At 57.8% G+C, this 10,458-nt stretch overlaps 2 protein-coding genes across 2 annotated transcripts; both read right to left on the bottom strand.

Moving 5' to 3' along the window:
- Window positions 1–390: 390 nt before the first annotated feature.
- On the bottom strand, window positions 391–8,058 carry TRARG1 (trafficking regulator of GLUT4 (SLC2A4) 1). Its single transcript, XM_014876591.2, has 5 exons — window positions 8,010–8,058; window positions 7,340–7,566; window positions 6,566–7,114; window positions 1,448–1,580; window positions 391–915 (listed from the first exon to the last, which is right to left on the bottom strand). The coding sequence occupies exons 1-5, from the start codon at window positions 8,056–8,058 to the stop codon at window positions 908–910; spliced, it is 966 nt and encodes a 321-aa protein (XP_014732077.2). The 3' UTR covers window positions 391–907.
- Window positions 8,059–9,327: 1,269 nt separating this feature from the next.
- On the bottom strand, window positions 9,328–10,388 carry BHLHA9 (basic helix-loop-helix family member a9). The gene has a single exon (XM_014876409.2). The coding sequence runs from the start codon at window positions 10,386–10,388 to the stop codon at window positions 9,651–9,653; it is 738 nt and encodes a 245-aa protein (XP_014731895.2). The 3' UTR covers window positions 9,328–9,650.
- Between the last annotated feature and the right edge of the window lie 70 nt (window positions 10,389–10,458).

The raw sequence follows: 10,458 nt of genomic DNA, 5'->3' as shown, positions 1-10,458 counted from the left end.
TGTCTCAGTGCCAGGGGTGCTAACCTCCCTTTGGGTGCACAGAGAAATGTGTGGGTTCACCTGATTTTGCCTTCCATTGAAAAAGCCCACCATGGGTTGGGGGTGAGGAGGAGCCTGGGGTTCTCATGCAGCAACATCCTGCTGTGCCAGCTCTGAGATCTGCCCTAAGTGATAAAAGAGCTCGTAGGAACAGACATGGAGAACATTCCCAAAGGCATGCAAATGGTCATTGTCTCTTTTTTTTTTTTTTTTTTCATCAAAAATACAAAAGCACCCACCACATCCTCCAGCTTTGGCGGCTGCGTTCGGAGCAGAGCCGTGGTCCCGCTGCAGCTCTGCTCTCCCTCCTCCTCCATGGAACAGCTCTCAGCTCCTGATGGCAGTTTGAGCTTTGTTTTGTTGTTTTGTTTTTTCTTTTTTTTTTTTTTTTTTGTAGAGACAGAGAATTTGACGATTTAAAAACCAACAACCCCCCAAAAATCCAGTGACTTGTGCCAAAATTCTCAGGAGGACTCCTCAAAACATCCCGCTCTCGCCTTGTATTTCCCTTCCAAAGCCAGCTTCCTTCTGGAGACTCTCTCCTCCTCTTGCACTTGAGTTGTCTCCCCACTCCGTGAGTTCTGCTGGAGGGGAATGAGGTAGTGGATTTCCCCCTTCTCCTCTCCACGTGGCCTCTCCCATTCCTCCTCAGGATGATTTTGATGCCATCCCTCGCACAGGCTCATTCCCAAGAGGCGGTGAATTGAAGCATGCGGTTCCTTCCGACGGCGCTCCAGAGCAGACTGTCTAGGGCTGCCCACCTACACTGTGACAATTTTTTTTTGTTTTGTTGCAAGGCTGAAAGTAAAAACCCCAAAAGGAAAGTTGTCTTCCTCCTCTTCAAGGTATTTGCATGCTGAAACGTCTTCTAGGAACCTGTAAAGGAGAGTGTGGCTTAGGGCAGCTTCCAGCAGTGAACAGATGTTCCCCTTACGCTCCTGCCTTGGCCTCTGTGTGTTTCTGAGGTCCCTCTCTGCCTGAGCTGTGCTGGTTTGGCAGGATGGTTTGTGTTTGGGAGGTTCCCAAGACATTTTGGGATTGTATTTCTGGGCAGGTTGATTTGTGTCCTGAAACCTTTCTGTTTTTACAGCACTCCACTCTTCTAAACCCAACCACAGGCTTTGCAAGGCCAGGACTTTTCATCAGGGAGACCTTGTGTGGTCACCAGGGCACTTTGGACAGCACAGGGAGGACTTTCCACGCTGGTCATTTGGGCAGTGCATGGTTCTGCTGGAAGGAGCCCATTCTCTGAGGTGTTTTTAATGTGTGTGTGCAGCTGGTGATGCTCAAACCAAGCTGAGCCCTCCCACTGCACTTGGGCTGGGAATGAGGTGGGGATGGGCTGGGGGCAGGTCTGTCCTATCCCCTGGGCTGGAGCTGGGCTGAGGGAAGGAGCAGGAAGGGTTACCTCTGACGCTGAGTGAAATGTAGAGCACGATGATGATGGTCCCCAGCACGATGGAGACGATGCTGAGCAGCCTGGCCATGCGTCCGAGCCGCCGGGCGCCGTCCGTGTCCCCTTGCTGGCCACTGTTCCTCGACTGGGGAGACACAAAAAGAGTCCCTTGAGAGAGCCAGCAGCTCCAGGGGTGACTCCCTAGAGCCCCAAACTGAGCCTCGTTTCTTTCCTGCTCCTTTAATTAGCAATCACTTGGTTCCCAAGCGAAAAATGCTGGAAGTGAGGATTCCTGGGGAGGGAGAGGCATCACTGCAGAGGGAAAGGGCTCCCGATCCTGCTGGAAAGGCTGTGCTGAGCATCCTGCTCTTGGCTGGGGGAGCACCCAGCACTTAGCACAAGGGCAGCTGTGCGAGGGCTTGTGGTGGAATTACTCAGCGTGCATCAGCATTTGCTGCCAGCCCGGCTCTTGGGACCAAAAAGCCTCCCCAGATTCGTGCAGGGCCCACAAAACCCCTTGGGAAGGGAGGAAAAGTGGGTAAGGGGTTTTAAGACCCACTGGGGATATTTTCACCTGGTTGGGAAAGCTTGGAGTGAGGGGAAAGAGAAGCAAGGTGGGAGAGGGGGGAGAAGGGAGCCCAGCATCCTTGATCCAGTGGAGGAGTTGGGCAAAACCCCCCTAAACTTCACTGGGAATGGGGTTTCATTGATGATTTAACTGCTCTGAAGCAGATATTCCCCCTTTAGGGCTGCTTTTATGTATTTTACACTTTAACATGGGCTAAAGGCTTCTTCCCCCAGCCCATCCATCTCCAGCCATGTTGCCCCAGAGGAGAAGAGGGGATCTGGGGCAAGCTGTGGGGCCAGCAGCTCCCACAGCCTTGTGCTGTGTGACAGCTCCTCCCTTTGGAGCGTGGCTGCTAAAACTGGGGAAATTCTCAGTTAAAAAAACCAAGTGTGCTAGTTAAAAGGAATTAAAAGCAGAAGTGGATTAAAGGAATCCAAATTTCCTTTCAAAAATGTGTATCTCAGAAATAGCCGTGATAGAAAGGATCCCCTGCCTAATGTTAAAAAAAAAGAAAATAAGAGCAGGGAAGCCTAGTCCATCTCCAGCAATAACTATGAAACATCACAGAGAATCTGAACAAATACTCGATGTTACTGCCCCATTTTCCATTCCTCCTGCTTTAATTCCACTGCCTCTTGGCAGCTCCGTGACCAAAACATCCCCAGCCCAGGCTGTGCATGGGCAGCTGCTCTGTAGGGAAAATGCAGCTTTGGAGGTTTCCATGTGCTCATTTGAGTTTGTGTCACCATGTAAATAACACAGCACAGCCCCAAACAGGGGGGTGGCTGCTTCCACTGCACCCCTGCCAAGGTCCTGCTCCACTCAGGAGCCACTCTGGGCATCTCTGTCCCCACCAGTGACACCAGGAGAGCTCAGGACCTTCTTCCTCCTGGTCTCACCGGCAGCTTTGCCAGACCCGCTCTGAGAGCGATGGGATGCAGCCAAGAGTTATTTTCATCCCAGAACAGGAGGTGACAAAATGAAGCCTCATGGGTTGGTGGTGAGAGATGGGGAGGATGCAGGAGCCCAGGGATCGACAGGATCCCTGCCCTGCTCACTGACAGCTCCAGCTCTGGGGATTTGGTTTTTCAGTCTCTGGTTTTTGTAACAAGTGTAATATTTTGGCAGGGTGTGGGTTAGGTTGCAGTGAAATATGCAGTTTTAGCTGTCTTCTAGGCAAAATATATAGGCTAAGGCATTCAATATATTTATCACTACAGCTTCTGGAAGTGTTTACTGCTCATTTATCCTCAACAATTACGAGGAACACATCAGCATTGGCATGGGGTGTTTAGGAAGAATTTGGTACTGTACATATATTATTCATGGGTTTGATTACAGCTCTCTAGTATCACTAATCCTGTGTTTTGCTTTCCACATAAAAACATTAACATCTTGTTTATTAATCGAGGCTCACCAAGGCAGAACATCTCTGAAAGGCTGGAGGGCTCTGGGGGAGTGAGTCACTGTGTGAGTGCCAAGGGACTCCCAGCTACAGCCCAGAGCTGGAAAATCTGCAGGACCTGGGGAGTGGGTGCTGCTCTGCAGCATCCGTGGGCCAGGTAAGGCTGGGTGACTCAGGAATTATTAATTTTACCTGTTTCCCACTGCTCTCTGTTCCAGTTACTGCTCAAAATGGGTTTTTTCCCTAAGTGGCCTTGTTGAAAATGAAGGCAATTACTTTCCTGAGTTAGTCCCAGGGATGGAGAAGACAAATCATCACATCCTCTTTCCTGCAATCTTTCCCAATTTATGAACTGGCTTTGGATGCTCTCTGCTGCCGTCCACCAATTACTCAGAATAAATCATTAATCCTCAACACTTGGTGTTTTTGTTGAAGGAAACATTCCAAGAGAGGCATAAGTCAACTCCAGAGTGAGACAGATGAGTGTGGCACTTCAAATGGGTGAGGATAATCTGACTTCTCCCTTCTGTCTTTTGGGAATGACAGAACTTATTTTGGATAGCAAGTGCTGTGCAGAACTGCCCTTGATGTTACTATGTGGTCGTTCTGGCTGGATTTTTTAATTTCCCTTCATGTGTTTGGGGCTTTGTACTCTGGCTCCTCTGCTTCTTCCCCTGCAGTGGCTGCACTTTGGTGGGAAGAGGAAAGGATTCAGAGCAGGAATGCAGGGTGGGTGTGTGGTGCCCAGCCCTGCTCAGCACTCCTGGGAGATGGATCCCACGGGATGGGCACATCCTTGTCCACCAGTTCCACTCTCTCTCCTGGGGAGTGACCTGAACCCTTTAGAACAGCCAGATCATCACTTGGTGAGGAAAACACATCCAAGAGCCTGTGGAGAAGCCTCCAGGTAATTAATTTCCATGAAACCAGCGTTAGCAGGAACAGGCTGGGGGGGCTAGAGCAGAGCTTTTTCCACCTCTGGCCATAGGCCCTGCTGGGACCTGAGAGCAGCTTTTGAAAAATGATTTATGAGACACTAAACTCAGAAGCATTCATTTACTTTCCTCTCTGGACACTGCTTATTACCCAGGAAAAAAAAAAAAAAAAGCTTTCATGTGCAAAAGCTTTGACTCAGGAAAGAAAAGTACAATTGCAGAGCTAAAGGAATGTCAGCACATTATGGAAAGGTCCTCCTGTTTCCCCAGGCGATGGGAATCACAAAAACCTGGTTCCTGCTCAGATCTGTGCATGATCAGGCACACCTGGGCTTTACTCTGAGAGAAGATCTGAGCCTGGGGGATCACTGGGAGCTCAATTCCTCCCTGCTGTAAGCAGGTGAAACATCAACCCGTGCCCTGAGAGCTGCTCCTGCTGGCAGGAGGACCCAGCCAGATGTTTCCTGGTTCCTCAGGGAGGGAGGATGGATGGATCACTCCTCATCCTGCTCTGCTGCTGCTGTGTGGAGGTCCCTGGCTGGCAGGTGGGTGTGTGGAGGAGGTGATGGTGCAGGCAGGGCCAGGACTAGAAAGAGCTGTGATAAATTAATTAAACCACAGGGCAGAGAGTGCAGGGGCGACTGTGCAGGGCCCAGAGGATGTGCACTGGCTGCTAATGTGCTGTGTGTGCCATTAACCTTGTCCTGGAGAACAAGCTCAGCTGAATGCACCTTCTGCCTCCCCTTCCCCAGCTCTGGATGAGCCGTGGTCAGTGCTGCCTTGGAAGCAGAGGGCAGCCCAATAATCTTATTGCCCTGCTGGTCCTGCCTCCCCTTGGGTGTGAGAGTCACCACACCCTGGTCCCTCTCTGCCTGGCAGGATGAACCAACTCCTGTTCTTTTCTCACTGTTAACTCTCCTCCTCCACCCTGGCCCAAGGCACCTCCCCACCACCCTGGAGGCTCTGACGCCTGCAAGGGACAGTGTGAGGATCTATTTTGCATGAAGGCTAATGTGGCTGGAAAATCCCCGTGAGAGTCCTTGTTTATTACCATGGATATGCAATACCCAGCTGCTTTCCCTCTCCTTGCAGTGCAAAGCCAAACAAGGCTGGCTGGCTTCCCTGTGTGCTGCCTAAACAGGCTGTGCCACACAACTGTACTACGCAGATGACAGCTGGCACTGGCAGAAACGATGATTCCTCCTCAAAATGGAAATTGGTCTCCCTAGAGGGCTTTTTGTGGCAAGTGCCCGTGCCTGCCTTCAAGTTGTTGGTGGTTTTGGGGGGAAGTGCTGGCTGCAGGTGCCACTCAGTGTATTTCTGTGTGATAAGCAGGTAATGGAGCTGGTTTTTCAAAGAAAAGATTTGCCTTTGTTGCAAATCAAAGGCATAGAAGGTGCTGGGTGTGTACAAGAGAGCAGCATCTGCTGGGGAAGGGGGTGGCTGTGCTTGTAGGGCTGTGCTGACTGAGCCACCTGTACCCGAGATGGGTGGGAGGCCGGGCTGGCTTCATTCTCCCCTGCTCGGCTCTTGGTGTATTTGCTGAGGTGTGGGGGATGTTCAGTGGAGAAAAATTGCTTCTCCGGGGCGACTAAAAGACCTGCAGGTGCAGCCTGTCCCTTTGAAGTGCCTGAGGCCAGGCACCAGCCTCCAGCCAGGGTCTCCCCGGTGCTGCAGGGCTGGGCTCGGAGGGGCGGAGGGAGATCCCTTGTCAGCGCTTCTCCTTCCCGGGAAAGCCCGGCCAGCCGTTCTGGACCGGTGCCTGGCGGCAGGACCGCGCTTCCCGGAGCCAGCGCTTCCCGGAGCCCTGCCCTGGCATCCCACCCCCCTCTCCATCTCCATCCCGCCACCTCCCCGCGTTCTCCATCTCCATCCCGCCGCCTCCTTCTCTATCTCCATCTCCATCTCCCATCTCCCGCCGCCTCCCCGCTCGCTGCCCCGGGCTCGGCGCCGCTCCCCGCCCGCCTCCGCCCGCCCGCGCCCCCCGGACCCGCACCGGAGCGCGCTGCAGGAGCCGAGCAGAGCGGAGCAGAGCGGCACAGCCCGGCCGAGCCCCCGGCCGAGCGCTGCGGGAGCGGAGCGGGCTCCTCCCGCCCCGGTGCCGGTGCCGGGGGTGCAGCACCGCGGACAGCTCCGGGGCGGCCGTCGGGGCGGCGGCGGCGGCGGGGGGAACCGGAGGCGAACCGGGGCGGGTCCGTGCGCCCGGCGAGTCCCGCACTTACCATGATGGAGAAGACGAGGGCCACGATGTTGATGGGCCAGACGGGGCAGAAGCAGGAGAAGATGGCGAGCACCAGGTAGTCCCGCGGGCGGCCCTGCTCCGGGGCCGCCGTGCTGGTGGCCGTGGACGAGGCTCTGCCCAGGCTCAGCCGGGACGGCGACAGCGGCGGCGCCTCCAGGTGCCCGACCGACACCGACTTGTAGCCGAGCCCGTGCCCATTGCGCTCCGTCTCGCCGGGCAAGGCGGCCGTGAAGGATTTGGAGCCGCGGAGGCCCTTCTCCTCCCGGCCCTCTGTCGCCGACAGCAGCTTCTCTGTCTCCTGGAAGCGGGTGGGCAGCGCCGTGCCCGAGCCCGGGCCCGCGCCCCCGGGCGCGGAGCCGGTGCTGGCCATGGCCCGGCGGAGCGGGCTCCGGCAGCGCCCCGCCGCCGCCGCTCTGCGCTCGGGGCCCGCCGCCCCGCGGGAGGCCGAGCCGGAGGAGGGGCCAGCCCGGTTCGGCCCCCGGGGCAGGATCGGGGCCGCGGACCGCCCCCGGGGTGTCCCCGGTCCCCCCTCTCCTCACCCCCTTACCGCTCTCGGCCTCCGCCCGACCCGCTGCGTGCGGCGCCGCGGCCCCCGGGGATGCTGGCGGGGATGCGGCGGGGCGGAGCGGAGCGGTGGGAGAGCCGGGGAGTCCCCGCCGCCTTCAGCCCGGCCCAGCCCAAGGCTCTGTCCCTCCCCACCGACCCCCCGCTCTTCCCGGGGGCTCCCACGGGCTCCGCTCCGCTGCAGAGGTACGTGAGAGCCCAGCCCCGAGCCGGCTCCGCCCGTGCCAACGGGGCTCGGGGCCGCCTCCAGCCCCGGAGATGCGGGGGATGCCGAGGGCAGCGCCGTGCGGGGTACACAGAGCCCTGCTGTTCCTGCTGACTGCCAGCGTGTCCCCAGGCGGGTGGGGACACGGAGCAGAGCCACGAGCCCCTCCTGGCTGCGGAGAGGGGCTGGAGCTGCGCTGGGTCTGGGCAGGGCTGCCCGGAGGGTGGCAGGGTCTGGGCAGTGTGCGGGTGCCCGGTGGCACCTCTGGCTCCAGCCGCTCTGGGAAAGCACCGTCCCCGAGCACAGGGTTGGGGAAGGCTCTGGGCACGCTGTGCTGAGCTTGCCCTGCCCTCGCTGTACGTGGGTGATCGTGGGGACACCACAGCTGGGGACAGGGACACCAGAGCAGTGGCATATCGCGTCCCTATACAGGAGCTGCAAAGCAGAAAGGGTGCTGGTGCAGTGTGAATTACATCTTCTCCATCCTTGGGAGCAGGGATGATGTGAGGGGCAGGAGGAAGAGCTAAATAACCCTCAGAGCCTGGATGTCTGGAAAAAAATGGATGTTTTCCACCCATTGTGTATTATGCTTCAGTTCCAAATATGCCAGGGGTTTCCCTGGCAGTGAGTGCCATCTACGGGGCACACCCAGCACCTTCTGCCTCCCGAGAGGTGCCCGAGGAGCCTTTTGCCAGCCGGGCCATGCTGCCCAGCCCTGCCTGGAGTCTTATCCCATCCTGCAGCCTCCAAACAGAATTAGAAGCCACAGTTTGTGAACGTGGATCTGAGAGCAGTGGGGGTGACTCTCCTCGGGTGAGTCTCACAGGGTTTTGCCTCCCTTCCACTCCTGCCTCTGTGACCATCTGTTTCCATCTGCCTCACTTCGGCTGACCAAAGCTGGTGTGGGAAAAACACGGAGATGCAAATTCGGGAGGAGGGAGGGTTCCTGCCTGAGTTAGGGTGTCACTGAAATATTCTTTGCATGCTGCTGTTGCTGGGCTCTCGCTCCCCGTGTGACGGCTGCTGACACGGCAGGGCAGGGCCATGCACTGCTCCAGGGAGAGCCAGAGCAGGGAGAGCCACCCAGAGTAGGGATGATGTAGGGAGAAGCAGGATTCCATCAGAGGATGTGGCTGCAGGCCTTCCTCTGGTGAGGGGAACACCTGTCAGAGGCTAAAGCCAGGATGCCTCACACACAGAGGCTCCTTTGCTGAGCAAAGAGCTCTCTCTCCTGGCTGCCACCAGTTTCCCTCTCCTCTCGGACCATCTCGCTTGTCCCACCAGGGATTAAGGAAGGAGGAGGAGATCCCGGTACCCAACAGCAGGAGGTTGGGATGGTTGCTCCAGCATGTGCCCCCAGGCAGGGAGAGAGCTCAGACTGCCACGGGAATGTTGGTAGCACTGGGGTGGGAGCAGCGGGGCTGGAGGAGCTCTGCAGGGCTCAGCACTGCGGGAACCACATGGTGCAATTTGTCCAAAAATCTGCCAGCTGTGGTGTGCGTGGCTGTAAATCCCTACCTGATTCCTGCAGCAATTCCAGTTTGCTGAGCCTTGGGGAGGAGGGAGCCCTCGCAGCTAGTCCAAGCTCTCTAAGACAGAGGGAAGGGACAAAAGGGACCTTTTCAGTAAAATTCTGCCTTCCTCCCCTCCACGGGACTTGGCCGGGAGCGCGCTATTGGCCTATCCCAACAGAGCCACTTCTCTGGGATCAGAAGGAAACCGCAATCGGATGGGTGGGTTTTATGAAAGCCGACATCTGTCTCCCCTCCTGGCCTCGCAAATCTGCCAGGCACAAACGTCTGTACCAGCTTAGCGTCAAAAGTCCCAGGGCAGTAACCTTTCCCTGCTCCTGCTCCCCTCCTTCACCGGCAGGAGCCAGAGCCACCCGCCAGCCAGGGGCTTTAGCGTGATCCCCACGGCCCATCTGTCCATCCCACACATATTAACAGCCACTGCCCTGCTGCTGGGTTTGTAACTCGTGTTTTCTCGTAGAGCAAGCAAGAGAGAATAAATAACAGTGGCGATCAGCAGCAGTGAGACCTCGCGACAAGAAACACGGAGCTGGCACTTCCAGAGGACTTCCCACCTTTCCGCAGTTTTCCCGCAGAGGAGAGACACGCAGCAGGGTCTTGTACAGCGTGTCGGGGGCTCTCTGAGCTCGCCAGCATCGCAGCTGAGCTCCATGCACATCCTTCAGCGCTTCTCTCCCTCACCCAGCAATCCCTTCCCGCTCCCCGCGTGTGTCCCACGGCTCCGTTACCTTCCCGGCACCGTCCTGCCACCCCAGCCCGGCAGGTCAGTGGATGGGGAGGCACTGCTGGTGTCCCCAGCCCTGGCAGTAGCCCAGCTGCCAGGGGACAGCCCCGGGCAGGGGCTCTTGCAGGCTGCCCGTGACTCGCTGCTGGCGGAGCGCGGGGTGCGCGATCCCGCTGGAGCAACAGGCGGGGCTGGGCACGGGGCGATTCTCCTTCGGGCTCTCGTAGTGATGGAGCTGCCTCGGAGGGGAAAACCCAGCGCAGAGAGGGGACGGAGGGCACCGTGTCCCTGCAGAACCGGGCTCCCAGGGCAGCTGGGGGCGGCTGCCCTTCACCCCCGACTCCTGCGCAGGGACCCCGGCCCGGGCGCGGCACTCGGAGTGGCCACAGGGCCAGCAGCACCCGGCGCCGTGCAGGGACAGCGACAGAGCCGTGATCCTGTTGATGGCTCGCCGGAGGGTTGCGATTTTGGAAAGTCTTTTGCCTCCGAGGTCGTGCTTGAGGGCCAGCCGCAGGGCGTTGAAGGCTTGGTTGTAGTCCAGAATCCTCTTACGCTCTCTGACGTTGGCAGCCATCCTCCTGGCCTTGGAGCGCGCTGGCCGGCTCCTCTTCCTCACCTTCATCCCGTGCTTGTCTCCCGGGCTGGCGTCTGCTTCCCTGCCTTGGGAGACCCACAAACCCTGCCTGTAGCACGCCTGGGGGGGATCCCCCGCTTCCAGCTCCTCCTCAGAGCTGTCGGGCTCTGGCCCCGAGCCTTTCCCCACGGCTGCTCCGGCCATGGCAGCGGCAAGGGGGAGCAGGAGAGGCGCTGCTGTGACCCTGCCTCCCGGGAGGTGTGGGTGACACTCC

The sequence above is a fragment of the Sturnus vulgaris genome, chromosome 21 (assembly GCF_052056855.1).
Source record: "Sturnus vulgaris isolate bStuVul1 chromosome 21, bStuVul1.hap1, whole genome shotgun sequence".
In the NCBI taxonomy this organism is placed as follows: Eukaryota; Metazoa; Chordata; class Aves; order Passeriformes; family Sturnidae; genus Sturnus; species Sturnus vulgaris.
The sequence above is the reverse complement of the archived record's forward strand: the minus strand, read 5'-3'. Positions and strand labels throughout refer to the sequence as shown.